We start from the raw sequence: 27,827 nt of genomic DNA on the forward strand, positions 1-27,827 counted from the left end.
CCATAACCCTGTTTTGAATTTTTTACAAAGTTATTCCCCTTTTTCAACTTTTATTTTCATTCAACTGATAGGGCTGTTGAATAGTTTAGCATTGCTACCGACAGCTTTTGTTTGAAAACCTTGTCAGGCGTGTTGCTTGAATACTATATAAGTTATTGACTTCATTCTTTTCATATTGATAGAGGTCAGTGGGAGGGAGTTCAAGGAATGATATCTCTGGATGGTCCAATTTTCAAATTATCTTCTATTTAAGCTCGACTTTGGGAAGTTTATGGAGAGCTATCCTACTCACCCTGGCGTCAGTGTCCTTCTACACCCACAACTTTGTTAAAGTTTTTATGCACTTTCTCTTTTTTCTCTTTATCTCTGTAATTATTTGATGGACTTGCTTCAAACTTAAAACAGTTTTTCCTCATCATGACACAGGGATCGGAACTCTTGCACCATTATTTAATAAGTTATCACCTTTTTACTTAGAGTTTTAGGTTAAGTCTGGTGCACTTTCACTCAGTCTTAGTAATTATGTCTCCCACCACACTGTGGTGTGGGAGACATATTGATTTACTCCAGTCTGTGTGTCTGTCACAAAGCTTGTCCGCACTCTAAGTCGAACATTTCTCATCAGATTTTCACCCAAACTTGAACAAAATGTGTTTGACCATTAGACCTCGGCCAAGTTCGATAACTAGCCAGATCGGTCTTGGAGTTATGGCCCTTGAATTACCAAAAATTGTCCGCACTCTAATTCGAATATTTCTCATCCAATCTTCACCAAACTTAAACAAAGTGTGTTTGACCATGAGACCTCTGCCAAGTTTTGATAACTAGCCAAATCGGTCCAGGCATTTTGGAGTTACGGCCCTTGAATTATCGAAAAATTGGCCTTTTTACTCATGTCCGCACTCGTAATCAAACATTTCTCATCTGATCTTCACCAAACTTGAACAAAATGTGTTTGACCATGAGACCTCGGCCAAGTTCGATAACTAGCCAGATCGGTCCAGGCATTTTAGAGTTACGGCCCCTGAATTACCGAAAAAATCCGTCTGTTCACTCTTGTCCGCTCTCTAAGTCGAACATTTCTCATCAGATCTTCACCAAACTTGAACAAAATGTGTTTGGCCATAAGACCTTACCCAAGTTTGATAAATAGCCAAATCCACCCAGGCACTTTTGATTTATGGCCCTTGAATTACTGATTGGATCCACTCATCCAGACCATCTAATTGGATCCACTCGTCTAAAACATCTAGAGAAACTAACATTTTTCATAGGGGCAGTTGTGGGAGACATGCGCTTTTCTCAAAAGCATCTCTAGTTGATAGATTGATTTGATTCAAACTAAAAATATATACATATTCCACATCATCACTTTCATCATATGACATAAGGTCCATTACTCTGGCACTAAGTTTTCATGAATTATGCCCCCTTTCACTTGCAACTTCAGGTTTAATTTTGATGCATTTTCATTATATCTCTCTTATTACAGTAGATATTTGATTCAGACTGAAAACAATCGTTTCACATCATCACCCACATCACTTAACTAAAGAGACATAACTCTGGAACAAATATTTCGTGAATTCTGCCCTCTTTTATGTAAAATTAATTTTTATGTTTATGTTTTGATGTGCTTTAACTTGTACTTGTTTTTACCAAACAGATTTGATTGAAACTTAAGTAGTTGTACCACATCATCATTCACATCATTTTGCATGTAGGCCATAACACTTGCACCAATATTTCATGAATTATGTCCCCTTTTTATTAGCTCACCTGAGCACAAAGTGCTCAAAGGTGAGCTTTTGTGATCGCCCTGTGTCCATCATCCGTCGGTGGTGGCGGCAACAATTTGACTGTTAACACTCTGGAGGTCACAAATTTGAGCCAATCTTAATGAAACTTGGTCAGAATCTTACCCTCAATTAAATCTTGGATGAGTTCGATATTGGGTCATCTTGGATCAAAAACTAGGTCACCAGGTCAAATTAAAGGAAAAGCTTGTTAACACTCCAAAGGTCACAGTTTTGGCCCAATCTTAATGAAACTTGGTCAGAGTGTTACTCTCAATAAAATCTTGGACGACTTTGATATTGGGTCATCTAGGGTTAAAAACTAGGTCACCAGGTCAAATCAAAGGAAAAGCTTGTTAACACTCTAGAAGATACATTTTTGGCCCAGTCTTAATAAAACTTGGTCAGAATGTAACCTTCGATAAAATCTTGGACGAGTTCGGTATTGGGTCATCAGGGGTCAAAAACTAGGTCACCAGGTCAAATCAAAGAAAAAGCTTGTTAACACTCTAGAGGTCACAATTTGGGGACAATATTAATGAAACTTGGTCAGAATGTTACCCTCAATAAAGTCTTGGACAAGTTTGATATTGGGTCATCTGGGTCAAAAACTAGGTCACCAGGTCAAATCAAAGAAAAAGCTTGTTAACACTGTAGAGGCCACATTTATGACTGTATCTTCATGAAACTTGGTCAGAATGTTAATCTTGATGATCTCAAGGTTCAGTTTGAATCTGGGTCATGTGGGATCAAAAACTAGGTCACCAGGTCAGATCAAAGGAAAAGCTAGTTTACACCATAGAGGCCACATTTATGACCATATCTTAATGAAACTTGGTCAGAATGTTAGTCTTGAGGCTGTATAGGTCAAGTTTGAATCTGGGTCAGGTGGGGTCAAAAACTAATTCACTAGATCAAATCAAAGGAAAAGCTTGTTAACACTCTAGAGGTGACATTTATTGCTATATCTTTATGAAACTTTGTCAGAATGTTAATCTTGATAATCTTTAGGTCAAGTTCGAACCTGGATCATGTCAGGTCAAAAACTAGGTCACCCAGTCAAATCAAAGGTAAAGCTTGTTAACACTGTAGAGGCCACATTTATGACTATATCTTTATGAAACTTGGTCAAAATGGTAATCTTGATATTCTCAAGGTCCAGTTTGAATCTGGGTCATGTAGGGTCAAAAACTAGGTCACCAGGTCAAATCAAAGGAAAAGCTAGTTTACACTGTAGAGGCCACATTTATGACCATATCTTAATGAAACTAGGTCAAAATGTTAAACTTGGTGATCTATAGGTCAAATTCAAATCTGGGTCAGGTGGGGTCAGAAACTAGGTCACAAGGTCAGATCAAAGGAAAAGCTTGTTAACACTGTAGAGGCCACATTTATGACTGTATCTTCATGAAACTTGGTCAGAATGGTAATCTTAATGATTTCAAGGTCCAGTTTGAATCCGGTTCATGTCGGGTAAAAAAATAGGTCACTAGGTCAAATTAAAAGGAAAGCTAGTTTACACTTTAGAGGCCACATTTATACCATATCTTAATGAAACTAGGTCAGAATGTTAATCTTGATGGTCTTTAGGTCAATAGGTCAGGTGAGTGATACAGGGCCTTCATGGCCCTCTTGTCTAGAATTTCAGGTTAATGTTGGTGCCCTTTCACTATATCTTTGTTATTACTTAATGAATTTGATTTAAACTTAAAATAGTTCTTCCACAACACTCCAGTGACAGCTCCAGCTTTCTCTCATGTGCCCAGTTTCTCGATCCAGCATTGAAATAGTTGAGCACACTGTTTCTTGACAGCTCTTGTTTTAAAACCTTGCCCGGGGCAAAACTCAAATAATATCTAAGGTATTAAATTGTTTTACATATACATAGAGGTCAGTGGGAGAAAGTGCAGTGACAAGAAAGATGCATGACACTAAGAAGATTGATTGCCCTGCGAGATGCATATTCAGGGAAATATGCAGGTTCCCAACATATAAGGTAAATTTGATATTATATATAGTAGCTGTAAAAAAATTACTGTGAAATCATTAATATTTGTGGGGGACAAATTTTTGTGGTTGAGTCAATCCACAAAATTTTATCCCAACAAACAAGTAAAATTCACATTTATTTTATGTTTAAAAGTTGAAATCCATGAATTCATATCCCCACGAAAGTGCCTTTTTTGACCAAAACCACAAAATTTCATGCCCGGTGCCAGTATAATGTGACTGGATGGGGTCTCATGCCACGTGTCTACAGTGTAATATCCCATTGAGGCAGCACTGTAAGTTGGGCATTGTGCTCACTGCTACATTTATTTGTTTATGTGACTGAAAAATTGTAAAAAAAAAAGACGTTAAACCCGAACACACACACACACAGGATCGTGAAACTTAATAGGGAGGTTCATCATGACCAGCAGATGACTCCTATTAATTTTGAGGTCAGTATTCAAAGGTCAAGTTCACATTGACCCAAAAACAGTAGAACTTTTGTTTACATTGACCAAATAATTTTTGTTCATTGTGCAATTACTGAATGCTACAAAGGGGGTGGAGTGGAGGCGGTGGGGGGAGGGGGGGGGGGGGAGAGCATTTCATGTTCTATGAGCTCCTATTTACTTTTCTGTATTAAAGCGGCACCTTGTGGCTGTTAATCCCATTTAGTTATAACATAGTTTGCATATATTAATATATTTTAACAGATAAAGAACACTACACCACCATTTGAAAGAGGAAAGATTGCAGCAGATATACAAAATAAAATTCGTGCAGGAGAAAAGATTGTTTATGAGCGGGTGATTATAACATATATTGCTAGCATTGAGGAGCACACCTGCCATACTTTAGGAGAGGTATGTTTAAACATGATCAGATTATTATTATTCATTCGATGTTCAGTATGTCTCTCCCTCTACATATTGTTTTTGCCCGTTTGTCTGTCCGTCTGTACGTCACACTTCATTTCCAATCAGTAACTGGAGAACCATTTGATCTAGAACCTTCAAACTTAATAGGGTTTTAGGGCTGCTAGAGAAGATGACCCCTATTGTTTTTGGGGTCACTCCTCCAAAGGTCAAGGTCACAGGGGCCTGAACATTGAAAACCATTTCCGATCAATAACTTGAGAACCACTTGACTCAGAATGTTGAAACTTCATAGAATGATTGGTCATGTAGGGTAGATGATCCCTATTGTTTTGGGGGTCACTCGGTCAAAGGTCAAGGTCACAGGGGCCTGAACATTGAAAACCATTTCCGATTAATAACTTGAGTACCACTTGACCCAGAATGTTGAAACTTCATAGGATGATTGGACATGCAGAGTAGATGACCCCTATTGATTTTGGGGTCACTCAGTTAAAGGTCAATGTCACAGGGGCCTGAACATTGAAAATCGTTTCTGGTCAGTAACTTGAGAACCGCTTGACCCAGAATGTTGAAACTTAGTAGGATGATTGATCATGCAGAGTAGATAACCTCTATCGATTTTGGGGTCAGTTTGTTAAAGGTCAAGGTCACAGGGGCCTGAACATTTATAACCATTTCCGATCAATAACTTAAGAACCTCTTGATCCAGAATGTTGAAACTTCATAGGATGATTGGACATGCAGAGTAGATGACCCCTATTGATTTTGGGGTCACTCAGTTAAAGGTCAAGGTCACAGGGGCCTGAACATAGAAAATCGTTTCCGGTCAGTAACTTGAGAACCACTTGACCCAGAATGTTGAAACTTAATAGGATGATTGGTCATGCAGAGTATATGACCTCTATTTATTTTGAGGTCACTTGATCAAAGGTCAGGGTCACAGGAGCCTGAACAGTGACTTGAGAACTACTAGGCCAAGAGTGTTGAAACTTAGCGGGATGACTGGACATGCCAAGTAGATGATCCCTATTGCAGCCAACCATCAGTGTCTCTTGACTTTTGCTCCTGACCCCTATTGACTTCTTGCCTATAGGACTTTGCATTGGGGGAGACATGCGCTTTTTTACAAAAGCAATTTCTAGTTTAAATTGTTTGCAATTTTAAAAAGGCTCAGAAGGGGCATTCAAAAAATAAACAGGAAAAAAGCAAATAGGAAAAGCAACTTCGACAAATTCAGTCACCCTTACTTTGATAGTGTATTAGTTTTATTTTAAGTTGGACTGTTTGAAAGCATATATCCCCGAAGATTGTCTGTCCATGTGTGCGTGTGTCCTTCCGGTTAATTCTTGTCCGGACTATAACTCTTCCATCTGTAAATGGATTTTGAAATAACTTGGCATAAATATTCACTTAAAGAGAAGGTGTGTTATATGCAAGACCTAGACTCTAGCTCCAAGGTCAAGGTCACACTCAGAGGTCAAAGCTTATCTTGGTCTGTTTCGTGTCCAGTACATAACTGCCATCCATGAAGGGATTTTCAAATAACTTGGCGTAAATGTTTACCATAATGAGACGATATGTCATGCGCAAGATCCAGACCTGTAGCTCCAAGGTCAAAGTCACACTTAAAAGTCAAAGGTTAACAGGGTCTGCTTCATGTACAGTCCATAATTCTGCCATTCATCAAGGGATTTTGAAACCACTTGGCATAAATGTTCCTCATAATTAGACGACGTGTCTTGCATAAGATCCAGACCCCAAGCTGAAAGATCATGGTCACACTTAGAGATTAAAGGTTAACATGGTCTGTTTCTTGTACAATCCATAACTCTGACATTGGTGAAGGGATTTTGAAATTACTGAACATAAATGTTCCCTATAATGAGATGAGGTGTCATTTTTAAGACACAGACTCTAGCTCCAAAGTCAAGGTTGCACTGAGAAGTCAAATGTTGTTCTTGTCTGGTTCATAACTCTGCCATTTATCAGGGGATTTGAAAATAATTTGAAACAAATGTTAACCATATTGAGAATGTGCGTCACGCTTATGACCCAGGGGTCTTCGATCAAGGTCATGAATTGATGTGTGATTTTTTTATGCATACAGCGTAGCATTCTTAGGCACGCTTCAGGGGCATTTGTTACCAATAGTGACAGCCTTTGTTCTTTTTCTAGGTCAGTTACCAACCTTACTTGGTCAAGTCCCATAACTCTGATATGTATTTTTAGCAAATTATGCCCCCTTTTGGACCTAGAAAATCTTGGTTAAAGTTTTACATGTAAGGTACTATCTTTAAAACTAATGCAGATATTGAATTGAAACTTCACGTGTTTTCGGGGTTATAAGATAGTATCAAGTCCCATAACTCTGCCATGCATTTTGGCCAAATCATGCCCCCTTTTGGACTTAGAAAATCTTGGTTAAAGTTTTGTGTGCATGTACAAACAGCTGTTACTAAAAGGCATATAGATTTGAAACTTATTTTTTCTTTTTCCAGATCAATTACCAAACTCACTGGGTCAAGTCCCATAACTCTGACATGTATTTTTGGCAAATTATGCCCCTTTTGGACTTAGAAAATCCTTGTTAAAGTTTTACATGCAAGTTACTTTCTCCAAAACTAAAGCAGTTATAGAATTGAAACTTCAAATGTCTCTTTGTGGTTATAAAACTAGTTGATAGCATCAAGTCCCATAACTCTGCCATGCATTTTGCCCAAATTATGCCCCCTTTTGGACTTAGAAAATCCTGGTTAAAGTTTTGCGTGCAAGTACATACAGCTATAACTTAAAGGCATATAGGCATGCAGAATAAATGCAGATATTAAATTGAAACCTCACCTGTGTCTTCGGGGTTATAAAACTAGTTGATAGGCTCAAGTGCCATAACTCTGACCTGCATTTTGGCCAAATTATGCCCTCGTTTTGGACTTAGAAAATCCTGGTTAAATGCAGGACAAATGCAGATATTAGATGGAAACTTCACATGTGCTTTTGTGGTCATAGAACTAGTTGATTGCATTAAGTGTCATAACTCTGACATGCAGTTCAGTCAAATTATGTCCCCTTCTGAACTTAAAACTTCTGGTTAAAGTTTTGCATGCAAGTTATTATCTCCAAAATTAATGCAGATACTGGATTGAAACTCTATAGATATTTTAACATTTAGGGTAATATTTTCCTGCTTTTGGGACAGTAATTCGAATAGTCAAGCATTGACTGTCTTAACGGAAAGCTCTTGTTAGCTTGACTATTCTACTCACCCAGATGTCATCAACAGCAGCACATCTTTGTTCAACTTTAACTTCCAAGTTTCTACACATATTTTACACATTTTAACACTAGTCATCTAATGTACTGGAAGTGAGATACATATAAAATTATTTTGTATTTAATTCAAATAATTGCCCTTTTTACAAGTTATATACAATTTGTTTTAAGAAATCTATAACAAGAAGAATAGAATGCACCTTAGCAAAATAATAGCAGTTAGTTTGATAGAGTCTGTTCATGAGGGATAATGAGCAAAATAGTAGCAGTTGCTTTGATAGAGTCTGTTCATGAGAGATAATGAGCAAACTAATAGCAGTTGGTTTGATAGAGTCTGTTCATGAGAGATAATGAAACATTTAATACCACTCAATGCCCCCTAGCATTGGCAAAAGTTTCTGACAACTGTATAATGAGTATCAGCTGTGTATATTAGAATGAAACTTCGCACAATGTTTTCCGGTGGTCAAACCGTCTGAAATAATCAAATTAGATAACCTTGTTTAAATTCAAATAAAATTATAGCCCTTTTTGGACTCTTAAAATCCATGTTTATTTGGTTATAGCTTTGCCTGCAACTAACTATCATTATGTTTATCTCTGTAAACAATCAAGGTATTAGAGTGAAACGTCTCACAATCCTTCATTGTCATCAGACCTACTGAAATAAAAAAAAGTTAAATAACTCCTGTTGGAATGAAACTGAAATAATTACCCTTTTCTATTTAAAACATTTAGTTAAAGTTTTGCATTTATATATTTATCAAGCTGTATGATGGTAACAACTTGTATGTTTTTGATTGAAACTTTACAGAATGTTTCATAAGATCAGACTTGGTAAAATAGTCAAGTTAGATAAATCTTCATTCATTTGTTTTTTATACAAATTATGGCCATTTTTCAAGTTAGAAAATTTGTTTAAAGTTCTATTGGCAAGAAAAATTCGAGCCACGCCATGAGAAAACCAACATAGTGGGTTTGCGACCAGCATGGATCCAGACCAGCCTGCGCATCCGTGCAGTCTGTTCAGTATCCATGCTGTTCGCTAACAGTTTCTCTAATTGCTTTAGAGTTTGAAAGCAAACAGCATGGATCCTGACCAGACTGCGCAGATGCGCAGTCTGGTCTGGATCCATGCTGGTCGCAAACCCATTATGTTGGTTTTCTCATGGCACAGCTCAAAATTTTGTTTAAAGTTTTATTTGCAACTGTGCTGCCATATATCTCAGTAACAGCTATACATCTATACACAATGGTTCCTGGTCCTACTGAATAAAAACAAGTAAGATAATGCAATTAATTAGTTAGTTTAATTTGATTTAAATTATGGCCCTTTTTCGACTTAAAATGTTAGAATAAAGCTTTTTATGCAAAGAACTATAAAGCTGTATCTCAAATGCAAGTTTGTATATGAAGTGTTATACACAGGTGAGCACTTTAGGGTCAGTGACCCTCTTGTTGTATAAAACTGTTTGCCCAATTTTAGCTCACCCGAGCACATAGTGCTCATGGTGAGCTATTGTGATCATGCTGTGTCTGTCGTGCATCTGTGCGTGCATGCGTCCGTTTGTCAAGTTGTTCATCCATAGTCAACATTTGTGTTTAAATGACATCTCCTCCAAAATCAATGAATGGATTTTGATGAAATTTGGCCATTATGTTCCTAGGGTGATCCTCTGCCAAAGTTGTTCAGATGGTTCCGTTTGGTTGTACATAGGGGCTACCAGAGCTAAAAATATAAAAGAAAATTAAAAAAAAACAAAATACGATGGTCTGATTTTGAAATAATTTCACAAAAATGGTCCTTACATCACTCTCTACCAAGATTATTCAAATTATACAAATTTGTCAAAAAACATGGCTGCTAGAGGGTGTGATCACTTTACCCTATATGCATATAAAGTGGAAAATTTAAAAAATCTTCCTGTATGAAACTGCTTGCCCCATTTTAGAAAATTTGTACACAAATAGTCCTGGTGTGACCCTCTACCAAGATTGTTCAAATTATTTTGATTCATCAAAAAACATGGTCGCCAGAGGGCATGGTCACTTTTCCCTATTATGTGTATAAAGTGAAAACTTTAAAAATCTTCTTGTGTGAAAATGCTTGCCAGATTTTAGAATAAATTTATACAGATGTTCTTTGCATGACCCTCTAACAAGATTGTTCAAAATATTTTGATTTGTCAAAAACATGGCTGCTAGAGGGCATGGTCACTTTTCCCTATATGCACATGTATATAGTAGAAATTTTAAAAATCTTCTTTTGTGAAATTGTTGACTGGATTTTAAAATAATTTTACACAAATGGTCCTGGTGTCACCCTCTACCAAGATTATTCAAATTATTTTGATTCGTCAAAAAAACGGCGTGGTCACCTTTCCCTATATGTATATAGTGGAAACCTTAAAAATTTTGTTTGAAACTGCAAGCTCGATTTGAAAATAATTTTACACAAATGGTTCTTGTGTGTCCTGCTACCAAGATTGTTTAAATTATTCCGAATCATCATTGCCCCAGTGGGCATGGTCACTTTTCTTCTCTGAATCAATAATAGCTAGTCTTGATATTTGCCATGTGATATCAGGTTCGAAATGTCTACCATAATTTTTCAAATTATTGCTCTAGGTTCAGAAGTGTGTGTGACATGTATATAATATAGACTAAAGTAGAAGAAACCTAACTCTGTACCTATACGAACACACTTGAAGCCTTGTATAAAGGTGAGCGCTTTAGGGTCAGTGACCCTCTTGTAAAATAATTTCACACAAATGTTGGTTGTGGGACTTTCTACAAATATTGTTCAAATTTATTTGATTCATTGGCCGCCAGAGAGTGTGGTCACTTTCCATCCACAGTTCCTTTAAACAACATCTCCAAAACTACAGATTTTGATGAAACTTTACACAAGAGATGTCTTGGTAGTTCTCTTTCAAAATTTTTCAAATGGTTCCAGTTCATTGAACATATGCTTCTTTTTGATAAGAAATAGGTTTCAGCTATCAGACTTCAAATATCTTTTTCTCTAGAGCTTTGATATTTGGCATGTGATATAAAGGTGTGACTCTCTACCACAATTGTCCAAATTATTGCCCTGAGGTCAAAAATAGCCATGCCCCTGTGTGTTACATGTACTTACTATAGCTTATATATAAGAAATGGTTGACCAGTTCCAATCTTTTGGCAGACTATACAACAACCGATAGATCCTAGATTAGCACAGAAAATTAAAGATTTGTGCCAACTTGGAGTGAGCAGTGTAGATGCGGTGAGAAGTCTGCTAAACAGCTATGTCCAAGATATTTGCAAACCATTGCCGCATCCATCCAATACAAGGTTCTACCCAAGTAACAAGTGTATATCAAACCACATTTACAAAGCTAAAATCAAGGAGAAAAAAGAAGACATGTACAAACCTAATAACAGGGAGAAAAAAGAGGACATGTACAAACCTAAAACCAGGGAGAAAAAAACAGACCAGCAAGCAGGTGCAGACTTGATTGATGAGCATGTAAGTATATTTGAAGAACACTGTATGCAAAAAATTGAGCAAAAAAAAACAACCTGCCACAGGACGTAATTGTGGATCATATGGAAATATCAGGCACTAACGCTTTTTTAGCTCACCTGTCACAAAGTGACAAGGTGAGCTTTTGTGATCGCATGGTGTCTGTCGTCCATGCATGCGTATGTCCGTAAACTTTCGCTTGTGACCACTCTAAAGGTCACATTTTTCATGGGATCTTTATGAAAGTTTGTCAGAATGTTCATCTTGATGATATCTAGGTCAGTTTCGAAACTGGGTCAAGTGCGGTCCAAAACTAGGTCAGTAGGTCTAAAAATAGAAAAACCTTGTGACCTCCCTAGAGGCCATATTTTTCAATGGATCTTCATGAAAATTGGTCAGAATGTTCACTTTGATGATATCTACGTCAGATTCAAAACTGGGTCAACTGTGGTCAAAAACTAGGTCAGTAGGTCTATAAAAAGAAAAACCTTGTGACCTCCCTAGAGGCCATATTTTTCAATGGATCTTCATGAAAATTGGTCAGAATGTTCACCTTGATGATATCTAGGTCAAGTTCCAACTGGGTCATCTGTGGTCAAAAACTAGGTCAGTAGGTCTGAAAATGGAAAAACGTTGTGACCTCTCTAGAGGCGATATTTTTCATGGATCTTCTATGAAATTAGGTCAATGTTCATCTTGATGATATCTAGTCAAGTTCGAACTGGTCACTGCGCATAAAAACTAGGTCAATAGGTAGTCGATTATGGTAAACTTTTGCTTGTGACCACTCTAGAGCGCTTGAAATTCATGGATCTGTAAGATTGTCTGAATATTCATCTTGGTGATATCTAGGTCAAGTTCGAAACTTGGTCAACTGCGGTAAAAAACTAGGTCAGTAGGTCTACGTCGTCTATGTGTCCATGCGTAAACTTTTGCTTGTGACCACTCTAGTTTAAGATTCAGCCTTGAAATTTGGATGACATGTACAGTTTTGCACACCAATCTTAGATGATTAAGCAGTTATGGGAAACATTTGTTTTCCTCAAAAACAGCTCTAGTTTTCTCTAAGCAAACTGAATGGCTTCATCACATTAAGAATTATATGCCCTGAGCGGAGCTCTAACCAAATATCATTGAAGGGCAAGTGATTGGAAGTCAGCAACCTTAACCACTTGGATACAGAGGCCCCTATAAGGACAGTGTTTTGCAGATATTGGTTGGTTGGTCGGTCTGTTAGTATATAGACCAATTGGTTTCCGGATGATAACTCAAGAGTGCTTGAGTCTAGGATCATGAAAGTAGATATGGAGGTTGTTCATGACTAGCAGATGACCCCTATTGATTTTGAAGTTGGTCAAAGGTCAAGGTCACAGTGACCTTGAATAGTTCAGCAGTTTCCGGATGGTAACTCGAGAACGCTTGAGCATAGGATCATGAAAGTTGATAGGGAGGTTGATCATGACCAGCAGATAACCCCTATTGATTTTGGAAGTCAGTTGGTCAAAGGTAAAGGTCACAGTGACCTTGAACAGTTAAACAGTTTCCGGATAATATCTCAAGAACGCTTGAGCCTAGGATCATGAAAGTTGATAGGGAGGTTGGCCATGACCAGCAGATGACCCCTATTGATTTTAAGGTCAAAGTGACCTTGAACAGTTAAACGGTTTCCAGATGATGACCCCTATTGATTTCGAGGTCAGTAAGTCAAAGGTGAAGGTCAAAGTGAGCCAGAACAGTTAAACCATTTCAGGACGATACTGTAAGTGTATTAATATTAGCGGTGTACTAATTTTCGCACTATTAGCAGGATCGGGCATGCGCTAATTCATGTCTAGTGCTAATATTACACTGAAATGAAAGGCTTTCCTTAAAAAAGTGATATTTATAGTATTGAAAATACTGTAATTACAATGCAACAGAATACAGAGAAATATATATTTATTGCGTAATTATGACAATAACTGCATTCCTAACTAATATTCTGCAGAAAGTTTTTAATAGACTAATTCAGCCTGTTTGAATATTAGACCAAAAGTCATATAGTAACTATACTTTTGCAAATAAAGTTGCATTTTTTTTATCTTCGCCGTTGTCCGTAAACATTGTATACAACACCTTCAGAGTAGATCGCCAGTTTGTCTGGTCACGCTAATTTCGAATGTCACCATAACATTTCACTGCTTTGAAAACCAAGTGTAAATTTAAAAACAAACAGTTATCACCATTCTGCACTTTATACTATACAAGTACAAATTTACAGTATACAGATTAACACTGATCTAAACGAATGTAGATTTTATGTCATACTGTAGACCTATGCAGGTTTATTTGCGTACCTGCTCGATTTCATTATGAATACCATTTAGCGCTGGTGATACTGTGCTAAGAAAAGTACGCGCTAATAAGTCAAAACTACTCAATTTAAAGTGTTTGTGCTAATACAAGTACACTTACAGTAACTTGAGAATGCTTAATCTTAGGATCACGAAACTTAATAGGGAGGTTGATCATGAACAGCAGATTACCCCTATTGATTTTGAGGTCAGTAGGTCAATGGTCAACGTCACATTGACCCAGAATAGTACACTCGAAACCCGTTATAACTCTACTCGACATACCGCGGTAGGCTCTTGGACCCGGAATTTTCGGGGGTAAAAAAAAAACAAGTCCGCTGATGTTATTTAATTTGATCATAACCAGCGTTAAAACTACATGTACCTTTGTACTTTAACACCTTTGCCATGACAGCTGTGACAAAAATCAATAATTGTCTGCTAGCTTACTTGTTTGCGTATCGCCTTTGTTAAAGTTTGAATACATGTAGACATGTGACAATTAGGCAATCAGTACCGTGTCAAAATTAGATTGTTTGCATAACAAGCGTGTAAGCGGTCAGTCAACTATCAAACTGTTTAAGTTTGCACCAATTAAGCGGATGACATGAACACTTGAGTGAATAAAAATCGAAGAACAGGCCCAGCTTTGTAATAAAATGCAGCCATTTTTCGTAGTCATCACACTCAGTTCATCGGTATTAACGAAGATTCGACACACTGAAAGCCATATTGAGAACGTTCTCCCTTACATGATAACATTATGGGATGCACGGCCTTCCATATATCTAAACATGTATCTAATTACATGTTTTTTTGCACCCTCCATAAATTGGTAGGTGGGGAATATAGTGTTATCCCTGTTTGTGTGTGTGTGTTTGGTTGTTTGTGTGTAAGGGAAAGGGTGGAGTTCATGTCCAGGCCGTGACTGATGTGCATGGTCCAATTTCAGAACAATTGACACAAATGATAAGCATGGACAGACGATGTTTTATGCGCAAAAACCATTTCACTAGCTCAAAGGACACAGTTCTTGTTTGAACTTAACCAGTTTTCACTAAATATACACATGGTTGAACTTAGCCAATTTTCACTACATATACACATTACTAAATTTTCTGGTTTTCCTACAAAGCCTAGGGTCCTTCTTTTAGTTTGTGTGCAGTACCGTGCCTTTGACCTTTCTCATGTTGTGGGGACATCTGTGTCTTTGACACATTTTAGCTCGACTATTCGAAGAATAGTCTAGCTATTCTACTCACCCTGGCGTCGGCGTCACACCTTGGTTAAGTTTTTGCATGCAAGTACATACAGCCATCAATTAAAGGCATATAGATTTAAAATTTATTTTTTCTTTTTCTAGGTCAATTACCAACCTCTCTGGGTCAAGTCCCATAACTCTGACATGAATTTTGAGCAAATTATGCCCCCTTTTGGACTTAGAAAATTTTGGTTAAAGTTTTACATGCAAGTTACTATCTCCAAAACTAATGCAGATATTGATTTGAAACTTCACATGTGTCTTTGGGGTTATAAAACTAGTTGATAGCAGCAAGTCCCATAACTCTGACTTTCATTTTGGCCAAATTATGCCCCCTTTTGGACTTAGAAAATTCTGGTTAAAGTTTTACGTGCAAGTATATACAGCTATTTCTAAAAGGCATATAGATTTGAAACTTACTTTTTATGCCCCCGAAGGGAGGCATATAGTTTTTGAACCGTCTGTCGGTCTGTCAGTCTGTCTGTCAGTCTGTCCGCAATTTTCGTGTCCGGTCCATATCTTTGTCATCGATGGATGGATTTTCAAATAACTTGGCATGAATGTGTACCACAGTAAGACGACGTGTCGCGCGCAAGACCCAGGTCCGTAGCTCAAAGGTCAAGGTCACACTTAGACATTAAAGGATAGTGCATTGATGGGCGTGTCCGGTCCATATCTTTGTCATCGATGGATGGATTTTCAAATAACTTGGCATGAATGTGAACCACAGTAAGACGACGTGTCGCGCGCAAGACCCAGGTCCGTAGCTCAAAGGTCAAGGTCACACTTAGACGTTAAAGGTCATTTTTCATGATAGTGCATTGATAGGCGTGTCCGGTCCATATCTTTGTCATTCATGCATGGATTTTAAAATATCTACGCATGAATGTGTGACACATTAAGACGACGTGTCGCGCGCAAGACCCAGTTCCGTAGGTCAAAGGTCCTAAACTCTAACATCGGCCATAATTATATATTCATTCAAAGTGCCATCGGGGGCATGTGTCATCCTATGGAGACTGCTCTTGTTCTTTTTCTAGATCAATTACCAACCTCACTGGGTCAAGACCCATAACTCTGACATGTATTTTGAGCAAATTATGCCCCCTTTTAGACTTGGAAAATTTTGGTTAAAGTTTTACATGCAAGTTACTATCTCCAAAACTAATGCAGATATTGATTTGAAACTTCATTATGTGTCTTCGGGGTTATAAATCTAGTTGATAGCAGCAAGTCCCATAACTCTGACCTTCATTTTGGCCAAATTATGCCCCTTTTGGACTTAAAAAATTCTGGTTAAAGTTTTGTGTGCAAGTACATACAGCTATTTCTAAAAGGCATATAGATTTGAAACTTATTTTTTCTTTTTATACGCCCGTTTGAAAAACGGGACGTATTATGGGAACGCCTCTGGCGGGCGGGCGGGCGGCGTCCACAGACCTTGTCCGGAGCATATCTTCTACATGCATGGAGGGATTTTGATGAAACTTGGCACAGTTGTTCACCATCATGTGACGGAGTGTCATGCGCAAGAACCAGGTCCCTAGGTCTAAGGTCAAGGTCACACTTAGAGGTCAAAGGTCAAATTCAAGTATGACTTTGTCCGGAGCATATCTTCTTCATGCATAGAGGGATTTTGATGAAAGTTGGCACAATTGTTCATTATCATGAGATGGAGTGTCATGCGCAAGAACCAGGTCCCTAGGTCTAAGGTCAAGGTCACACTTAGAGGTCAAAGGATACAAGAATGAAAACTTTGTCCAGAGCATATCTTCTTCATGCATAGAGGGATTTTGATGAAAGTTGGCACAATTGTTTATCATCATGAGACGGAGTGTCATGCGCAAGAACCAGGTCCCTAGGTCTAAGGTCAAGGTCACACTTAGAGGTCAAAGGATACAAGAATGAAAACTTTGTCCGGAGCATTTCTTCTTCATGCATGGAGGGATTTTGATATAACTTGGCACAAATGTTCACCACCACAAGACGGAGTGTCATGCACAAGAACCAGGTCCCTAGGTCTAAGGTCAAGGTCACACTTAGAGGCCAAAGGTCAGATACAAGAATGACTGTCCGAAGCATTTCTTCTTCATGCATAGAGGGATTTTGATGTAACTTGGCACAATTATACACCATGAGACGAAGTGTCATGCGCAGTTCCCTTCTTTAGAATTACTTCCTTTGTTGTTACTATAAATAGCTTATATTTTAACTTTTTCATTACTAGACGTAGGGAAAAATCGAGACCACTTTTCTGAAGTACAACATGCATGTTACATCCAATTTTGAGGTGTATTATTTTGACCAATCTCTACCTGGTAAGGATTTTTGTGTGGACTTACAATTTTTTTTTTTTTTTTTTAAGATTAACTTCCCTTAGTTGTTACTATAAATAACTTATATTGTAACTTTTTTATAATTGACCGTAGGGAAAAACCAAGACCACTTTTCTGTGGTACAACATAGTTGTTACTTTCTAATTTTAGGTGTATTTTAAGGTATCTCTACCTGGTAAGGAGTTTTTTTGTGGACTTAGAAAAACAAAAGAATTACAATGATTACTAAACAACCATAAAATTAAAATTACATCTGCAAATACAGGTGCTAGAGTAAAGAAATTTGCTGTGACGGGCGTATATTGTGACATTCTGGCACTCTTGTTCTAGATCAATTACCAACCTCACTGGGTCAAGTCCCATAACTCTGACATGTTTTTTGAGCAAATTATGTCCCCTTTTAGACTTAGAAAATTTTGGTTAAAGTTTTACATGCAAGTTATCTCCAAAACTAATGCAGATATTGATTTTAAATTTCACATGTGTCTTCGGGTTATAAAACTAGTTGATAGCAGCAAGTCCCATAACTCTGACCTTCATTTTGGCCAAATTATGTCCCCTTTTGGACTTAGCAAATTCTGGTTAAAGTTTTGCGTGCAAGTACATACAGCCATTACTAAAAGGCATATAGATTTGAAACTTATTTTTTCTTTTTCTAGATCAATTACTAACCTCACTGGATCAAGTCCCATAACTCTGACATGTATTTTTGGCAAATTATGCCCCTGTTTGGACTTTGAAAATTCTGGTTAAAGTTTTACTTGCAAGTTTCTAACTCCAAAACTAATGCAGATATTGAATTGAAACTTCGCATGTGCCTTCGGGGTTATAAAACTAGTTGATAGCAGCAAGTCCCATAACTGATGTGCATTTTGGTAAAATTATTTCCCCTTTTGAACTTAGAACTCTTTTGATATTTAACCTTTTGGGGTAATATTTTCCTGCTTTTGGGACAATATTTTGAATAGTCGAGCTTGGCTGTCTTACGGACAGCTCTTGTTAATCCCCCGCCACAAGTGGTGGGGGGTTATAGGAATGGCCTCCGTCCATCCGTCCGTCTGTCTGTCCATAATAATTTCGGGTCCGCTCCATATCTCCTATACCCCTTGAAGGATTTTTATGAAACTTTGGTCAAATTATCACCTTATCAAGACCATGTGCAGAACTCACTAGTCAGCCATGTTGCCTCAAGGTCAAGGTCACAACTCAAGGTCAAAGGTTTGTGCCTTCAATTTTGTGTTTACTCTGTATGTCCTAAAACCCTTCAAGGATTTTCATCAAACTTGGGTCTCATGATCACCTCATCAAGAACTCGTGAGTCAGCCATGTCAACTCAAGGTCAAGGTCACAACTCAAGGTCAAAGGTTTGAGCTCTGTATCTTCTAAACCCCTTGAAGGATTTTCATGAAACTTGGGTCAAATGATCACCTCATCAAGACCATGTGCAGAACTCACTAGTCAGCCATGTTGCCACAAGGGCAAGGTCACAACTCAAGGTCAAAGGTTTGTGCCTACAATTTTGTGTCTACTCTGTATGTCCTAAAACCCTTCAAGGATTTTCATCAAACTTGGGTCTCATGATCACCTCATCAAGAACTCAGCCATGTCAACTCAAGGTCAAGGTCACAACTCAAGGTCAAAGGGTTGAGCTCTGTATCCTATAAACCCTGCGAAGGATTTTCATGAAACTTGGGTCAAATGATCACCTCATCAAGACCATGTGCAGAACTCACTAGTCAGCCATGTTGCCTCAAGGTCAAGGTCACAACTCAAAGTCAAAGGTTTGTACCTTCAATTTTGTGTCCACTCTGTATGTCCTAAAAGCCTTCAAGGATTTTCAACAGACTTTGGTCTCATGATCACCTCATCAAGAACTCATGAGTCAGCCATGTCAACTCAAGGTCAAGATCACAACTCAAGGTCAAAGGTTTGTATCTTCCAAACCCATTGAAGAATTTTCATGAAACTTTGGTCAAATAATCACCTCATCAAGAGGATGTGCATCAGCCATATCAGTTCAAGGTCACAGCTCAGGGCCAAAGGTTTACCATTTAACCATCAATAACAGTGGTGGGGGATTTAGCTGTCTTTCAGACTGACTTGTTAGTTTCAAGAACTATCTTTGTTCTGTCAAAATATTGGACTAAAGGCATATGAATAAAGATACTTTATTTAAGTGATTTTTGTGTGAATGACATGACCTCCTGTTTACATGGTTGGCATGGTGGGAGAAAATCATTTGATAAAACTTTTCTATATATATAAAATGTAGCAAATTTCATTCAAATGTATGATAAAATACTGTAAATGCAGTAGAAAATCATAGTTTTGAAAAAAAAGAATCACTTCCTTCATTTGTTAAAATGACTGACGAATCAACACACAGATATTACCTTATTCTTAGGTATACACTTACCTCATTCCCAGTAAGTTTTACCTGTACTTTTTTTAATTGATGGCCATTGACCTATAGATGAATGTTTCGTATGACATTTTCCAGTTTTCAGCGATATTGTCAAACATGATCCAAAATTAATTATTTTACAAAGTTTCATCAAGAAATGTTCAGTTTTAAGAAAGATATGGACAGTTTACTGAGGTCACGCCCTGTCGATTTATATGCGGCCAGATTTAGACACTGATGCCAGCTGATTGTAATTTTTTTGTGAAAGTTAAGTTATCCATACTGGATTTGGCTTGGAATCTAAAATATGATTCATGCTGTAAAAAATAGAAATAAAGTCTTGTCTATTTTGATCATTCTCTGACTTTACAGAGATAAAAACCACCCTTTTGGGTCCAAAAGCATAGATAAAAATGCAGCCAAAATTAAATAAATATTCAAATTTTACGCTTATTTTTGCAAGAACATGTCTGTCTACATCATTAACAACAGATTTGAAACAATTAACATTACCCCAGATGGTTTCTGACAAAATGTATGATAAATTTTAGATGCAGTAAAAAATCTCAGTTTTGAAAAGAAAATCATTTCTTGGGTATGTATACATGACACAGAGACGTTACCTTATTTCCAGGTATACACTTGCCTCATTCCCAGAAAATTCCATGTACTTCTTTGAATTGATGTTCTCTGACCTATTGGAGGCAGTAAACAGTTTTCTGAGCTTCTAGGCCTAGAGTCGCCTACCCAACTTTCAAAACCTCACACAAACGTCTGTAACCACACACCTGAAATAAAGATATTGCAACATTAACATCACTGTATGTCTATCGTTACAAACCATCTGCAATACATTTCTAATATCTAGTTTTCTGTTTACAAGACCTGAATTTTGTGCTCTCCCGGTCGCAGAAACTGATGACAAAAAAAGCTAAATTTGCCAATTTTCAAATCGCTGTAGAAAATTCCCTGCAAATGATAGCCCCAACTGCTACACTGTTCCATACTCCAGTAACACTGTAAAATCTGAAAATAAGCTCAAATATATGTGCCATCCGTACTGTTTTTTTCACTATTCGAGTTTCCCTGAGGTCCCTGTTAAAATGACAACCCCACTTTAAGCTAGCTCAGAGGAAGCATGTATATGCGCCTGCAAGTCATTATGTCATACTATCAAGATCAAGGCTACTCAACTGATTTTCTTTAAATAAGTGAAACTCAATTCTAGCCGCTGAAACTTCAATTCTAGCAATCATTATTATTTTAAACCTCAAATATCCACTTCAATCCGTAAATTGCCTTTTATTTGTAAATTTGACTAAACAGCTCAAAACCGGCATAAAGATGGTACGGAAAAGGACGGATTTTAGATCTTTTATCAACGACCTTGACCTGCACATATTTCTGCCATTTTGAGACTAAAATTGATGACGTTTTCACAAACGAGTAAATTTATGAACGGACAGATTTCATTGAATGCTCTTTATTGTCCTTGAAGTTTACTGACATATGCTGCAAATATGAATAATACATTTGTGGTATGCGTCTTTCATTTTTAAAAGCGATATGCAATGTAAATATTCCGTAATAAAAACTTGAGCTCGGTTTCACCTGTTTGTCCAAGTGGGTGGGGAACCAGGTAAAGAGAGTATTCAGCTTGTTTTTTTTTTTTGCTACAGTTTTAATTTAAGTAAGGTTGCATCGGACTATGGTCCACAGTTTGTGTGAAATGTCAAAATTCTATGAAGAGTTGTGTCATGCAGGAATGTCAAATTGTCTTGTTAAACAAAAGGTTAACAGCAATGACCAAGTTTTCCAGTGGCTATCTATCTTGCTTATAATACTATCTAACCATTTACAGGGATATAGACGCTATTGTGCGCATCAAACCACAAAGATTATGTATGGACTGACTGGAGCATTGTCTTTCAGTATAACACTGAGTTAGTTGCCGACCAGTCATAATCGGAAATCGATTGTTGGTTGTACCGATGTAGATGTAGATGTATCCCAAATAATTTTTAAATGAAATTTTCATCGCTGCTGAGGCTTTACATGCTATAGGCTTAAATGCCGATTGTTTCACGAGTTTTCTGGTGATTTAAACCTATATGTACTGTACACATTTAACATTTACAGTGTCTACATGCCAATATGTATGCGCAAACGATACTGTGATATCCTTCCTCCTTAAATTGTCCATCACAGATATAAAACAATCTTAACGTCAGATTGTTTTGACTAGACTCTCCCCAGTCTCAATCACTAAGACATAGATGTCTAAAACCCTGAAAAAAATGTGACATTCACAGGCATTTCTTAATATCCCCAGTCCTACAAGACCCCTGATACAACCCAGAAAACGATCCCAACTATCAAAACAGGTAGTTGTTACAAGGTATAAAGCAGTCTTGTAGTAATTCTAATGCTAATGCATTAGTAATGCATGATTTTTTTAGCTCAACTATACGAAGCATAATTAGAGCTATCCTACTCGCCCTGGCGTCAGCGTCTTTCCGCGTCCCCACCTTGGTTAAAGTTTTTTTTACACTTTCTCTTTTTGTGCCCCCGCACCCCCACCCCAATGCATGAGTGGTGGGGGCATATGGATTTGCTCTTGTCCGTCCATCCGAAGTTCATGACATGCCTAGCTCAAAAAGTATTTGATATAAATTGTTCCACATGACGTCATCAATGTTATTGCTTGTAAACATTATACCCCTGATGAAGGCATTGAAAGCCGAAACTAGTTGGAAATAAATTAAAAACCAGTCTGAAGTGGTTCTTCCATTTTCAATTGTAATATAAATAAATGAAACCTTGCATGAGTCTTTATCATGATATGAACTTGCGCACCTATTTTTCGTCTGGCTCCGCCCCCTAATTTTATAGTTATGGCCCCTGAAATAGTCAAAAATGCACATTTTTACCTTGTGACACGCCTAGCTCAAAAAGTATTTGATATAGATTCATGAAACCTTGCATGAGTCTTAATCATGATATGGACTTGCGCACCTGCTATTTTTCATCTGGGTCCACCCCCTATTTCTAGAGTTATGGCCCCTGAAATAGTCAAAAATGCACATTTTCACCTTGTGACACGCCTAGCTCAAAAAGTAATTGATATAAATTGATGAAACCTTGCATGAGTCTTTATCATGGTATGAACTTGCGCACCTTCTATTTTTGGTCTGGCACCGCCCCCTATTTTTAGAGTTATGGCCCCTGAAATAGTAAAAAAATGCACATTTTCACCTAATTATGTGCCTCACTCACTTAAAATAGGATGCAAGGTGCATAACTCTTGCACCAATTTTTCATTAATTATTCCCCCTTTTTACTTAGAATTTTAGGCTGAAGTTTTGATGCACTTTCACTCTGTCTCTGTTATTACTGAATGGATTTGATTCAGACTTAAAATAGTTGTTCAGCATCATCACCCACACACCATATGACACAAGGTGCATAACTCTGGCACCAATATTTAATGAATTATGCCCCTTTTTGCTTAGATATACTTATATAGTGTTTTGATACATTTTATCTTTACCTCTCTTATTACTTTAAGTTGATATTTTTGACATAGACTCAGGCTATTGTGCAATACCTTAATCCACAATTGGAGTCATTAAACACTCCAGTGACAGCTCTAGTTTCCTCAGATGTTCCCAGTTTCACTATCCAGCATTGAAATAGACGAGCGCGCTGTCTCCTGTGACAGCTCTAAGCCTCTTGTTATGCTATAAAGTCTGCTATATTTCTGTTTGCCAAACAATGGAAGTTACATAGGATATTGTTGTTCCGGTGACTCATACGATTCTGACAGCACATTGCCACACCTATCATTTATTTAAATAAAAAGGTCTGCAGTTTCACAGTTTACCTAATTCAGATCCAATAGACGACTATATTCTAGCAAAATATTTCTCTTTACCATATTTTGAGTTGTTGGAAGCTGTCTGGAAACTGAAACATGCATCCAATCACATCGCGAGTTACAAATAGAATCTATTTATCATAGAACTACATGTTTCTTGTCTGCAGACTCATCCAAGTGTACGGATCAAGGGGACAGAGACAAACTACATCCCTGTCCAGTGCTTTGACCCAGTATGTGCAGACAAGGCTCCACACATGCACTGTCCTTTCTGCGTGAAGACTGACACATACACTGATCCTGTCATCTTAAAAGCCCATTACAGAGTGAAACATGTTGATAAAGGCATTGAATTTGCAGGTAAATGAATGTATTACATGAAGCAATCATTGTGTAAGTTAATGTCTTCAAATTAAATATGATAGGTAAATTTTTTTTACATGGCATTCACTTACCTCAAAAGATGCAGCTTCTGCTTTTTCTTAGGGCCATGCTTCTGTATGAGTAATTGTATAATCTGTATGAAAACTGCATCTTGAAAAAAGGTCATCAAAGTTAACACGTTATTCTTGATATTTGGTGACATTTTTTCTCGAAAGTAATTCAGTTACATAGGTTTGGTAATTTTTCTAAGACCTTACCAGTGCAACAGCAAATATCACACCAGTGCCCTGACCAGTATCTGCTTTTCACGATTCATCATTGAAATGTCAAAAGGTCTGACACAGTATAATGAGTATTCCTTTAAAATTGAAAGAAGAAGGCCATGTACTTTAATGTGCTGCTTCGTAAGCTTTTTTTCTTTGTTGTAGGTGAGTCATTTTCATACTGTTAACCCTTAGCCTGCTAAATTTCTAAAATGGACTGGTCCATCATTCAGTTTGGGCAATACCATTTATTTGAAGGGGTGTTCACTGAAAATTTATTGACTGAATAGCGAACAGTGCAGACCATGATCAGCCTGCACGGATGTGCAGGCTGATCTTGGTCTGCACTGGTCGCAAAGGCAAAACAAATTGCCGCCAGCAGGCTAAGGGTTAAAATTTGATCCAAACAAAAATACATTTCAGTTTGATATAATTGTTCGACATTGCTTGTTCATTTAACACAATAATTATAATGTGTTCTGCATACAGGGTTGAAAGTTCTACGTTGTTGTGACCGATGTGACATTGTTGGTGTCATAAAGGGAGAGAAAAAATTCAAGGGAGCTCACTGGCACTGTTACAAATGTCGGAATGGATTTAACAGAAGGGATGAGGCCATTAAACATTACAAAACACATTTCAGAAATCCACAGACAACATTTCAGATTCAGATTGCACAGGTATATTGTTAATTTCCAAGATATGATTAAATATAAACATATGATAAGAAACAAATAATAATATAATGTTCTGTCATTTTAGAATTTACAATTTATCACATTGAAAAGTAATATTGTATGGAAACAACTACAAATAAAATTTACCATTAGGTGATGCAAAATGGCTTCTTTTTCATAGTTTATGAATCTGAATGTATAACTTTATCAAAACTGCCATTTTATCGGTCATCAGTTCTTGATGTAAAATTTGGAAATGGTAAAATGAGCCGTGCCATGAGAAAACCAACATAGTGGGTTTGCGACCAGCAAGGATCCAGACCAGCCTGCGCATCCGCGCAGTCTGGTCAGGATCCATGCTGTTTGCTAACAGTTTCTCCAATTCCAGTAGGCTTTAAAAGCAAACAGCATGGAGCCTGACCAGACTGCCCGGATGCGCAGGCTGGTCTGGATCCATGCTGGTCGCAAACCCACTATGTTGGTTTTCTCATGGCACAGCTCAAATGTTTTTCCTTATTAGATTTCACTAACAACAGCTTTCTTAAAGCCCTGCTCTGCGGCTATTCAAATTCTATTGTGTGTATGCAACCCTTGATTACAATAGGTAACAGTTAAAGGCCATGCGCTACACTTTAGCATGCAAAACCACAGGTATTTTATATAGAATTTTATATATTCTTATTTTGACAGGCGTCACTGTTCATAGTCAGGATTTTCATGCTTTTTCAGTGACAATTCAAGGTTAAAAGGTAGGACTGGAGCAGGTTTTTAAACTTTAAAGACATTTCACTAACAACATCTTTCTTGAACTTTGACAATATTTTACAACAGGATATAAACCAGCCAGTAACCCAGGCATTTGAAACAGAAGAAGCTGCTGCATGTATCCCAACAGACAGTTTCTCTGTACATGCTAGTCTGACAGAGGGCGTCCCAGGTGTGTATCCAAGTGATGTCCTGCTTCTTACAAGTTTGCAGCTCCACTATTCGGAAACTAGGGGGGGCTATTCTACTCGCCCCAGTGTCGGCGTGACCCTTCATGGTTAAAGTTTTTTGGCAACCTTTGTTTTTCTGTCATATCTTTGTTACTATTGCTTATATCTTACTGTAACTTCACATAAACATTGTCCAGTATACAAACAATGTATGTGCAGGGGCTGAGCCCATTATACTTAAGGTCAAGGTCACCAAGGTGTTATACTTGGGTTATTTTTAAGGTTAAAGTTTTTAGGCAACCTTTGTTTTTGTCATATCTTTGTCACTATTGCTTACATCTTACTGTAACTTCACATAAATATTTTCCAGTATACATTTAGTATGCTAGGAGCTTAGCCCATTATACCCAAGGTCAAGGTCACCAAGGTGTTATACTTGGGTTATTTTTAAGGTTAAAATTTTTTCGGCAACCTTTGTTTTTAGCTCCACTATTCGGAGAATAGGGGGGGCTATACTACTCGCCCCGGCGTCGGCGTGACCCTTCTTGGTTAAAGTTTTTTGGCAACCTTTGTTTTTCTGTCATATCTTTCTTACTATTGCTTATATCTTACTGTAACTTCACATAAACATTGTCCTGTATACAAACAATATATGTGTAGGGGCTGAGCCCATTATACCCAAGGTCAGGGTCACCAAGCTGTTACACTTAGGTTATTTTTAAGGTTAAAGTTTTTCGGCAACCTTTGTTTTTCTGTCATATCTTTGTTAATATTGCTTATATCTTACTGTAACTTCACATAAACATTGTCCAGTATGCAAACAAAATATGTGTAGGGACTGGGTCCATTATACCCAAGGTCAAGGTCACCAAGGTGTTATACTTAGGTTATTTTTAAGGTTAAAGTTTTTCGGCAACCTTTGTTTTTCTGTCATATCTTTGTTACTATTGCTTATATCTTACTGTAACTTCACATAAACATTGTCCAGTGTGCAAACAAAGTATGTACAGGGACTGGGCCCATTTTATCCAAGGTCAAGGTCACCAAGGTCTTATACTTTGGTTATTTTTAAGGTTAAAGTTTTTCGGCAATCTTTGTTTTTCTGTCATAACTTTAATACTTTTGCTTATATCTTACTGTAAGTTCTCATAAACATTGTCCAGCATACAAACATAGTATATGCAGGGGCTGGGCCCATTATACTTAAGGTCAAGGTCACAAAGGAGTTATACTTGGAATTATTTTCATGTTTAATTTTTTCGAAAGCTTTATTAATAGAGATATCTTTAGTACTTTAAAAGATAATGACTTGAAATTAAAAACATTTGTTTATAATCATCATCTGCATGTGTGGTTACATACCCCATAACTCTAATTGTATTTTTGACAGACTTATGCCCCTTTTGTACTTAAACTTTTTTTGCAATCTTCGCTTTCTGGATATTACTTTAATGCAATATAAGATAAAGACTTGAAACTTAAAATGTATCTTTATCACCATCATCTGCATGTGTGGTAACAATCCCCATAACTCTGATTTGTATTTTTGACCAAATTATGCCCCTTTCATAGTTAAAATTTTTTAACAAACTTCGTTTTCTGGACACAGCTTTGGTACTATGTAAGATAATAACTTGAAACTCAAAATATATCTTTACCGTTATCATCTGCATGTGTGGCAACAATCCCAATAACTCTTATTTGTATTCTTGACAGAATTATGCCCCTTGGTGTCTCTTCCTTTTAAAGTAGAGGTCTCTTATTGAGACCTATATTCATTTTACTGTCAAATACCCGAATAGTGGAGCGCGCTGTCTTATGGACAGCTGTTGTATCAGTTTACATCTCGTAGAAAAGATATGCTTTGTCATAGCTGATTCTTTTTAAAGTATTACTCCATGTCATTCTTACAT

The 27,827-nt window shown here is 37.4% G+C and overlaps 1 protein-coding gene across 2 annotated transcripts in view; it reads left to right on the forward strand.

Annotated features, from left to right (window-relative positions):
- LOC123534181 (uncharacterized) overlaps positions 1-27,827 on the forward strand; it is a 58,224-nt gene that overhangs the window by 19,907 nt on the left and 10,490 nt on the right. For both annotated transcript variants that reach the window (XM_045316293.2, XM_045316294.2), the window contains 6 exons: positions 3,685-3,792; positions 4,502-4,651; positions 11,124-11,447; positions 23,823-24,015; positions 24,792-24,982; positions 25,811-25,916. In XM_045316293.2, coding sequence (XP_045172228.2) covers positions 3,685-3,792; positions 4,502-4,651; positions 11,124-11,447; positions 23,823-24,015; positions 24,792-24,982; positions 25,811-25,916 — 1,072 coding nt within the window. The remainder of the gene's footprint in view (positions 1-3,684; positions 3,793-4,501; positions 4,652-11,123; positions 11,448-23,822; positions 24,016-24,791; positions 24,983-25,810; positions 25,917-27,827) is intronic.

The sequence above is a fragment of the Mercenaria mercenaria genome, chromosome 12, assembly GCF_021730395.1.
Source record: "Mercenaria mercenaria strain notata chromosome 12, MADL_Memer_1, whole genome shotgun sequence".
Taxonomy (NCBI): domain Eukaryota; kingdom Metazoa; phylum Mollusca; class Bivalvia; order Venerida; family Veneridae; genus Mercenaria; species Mercenaria mercenaria.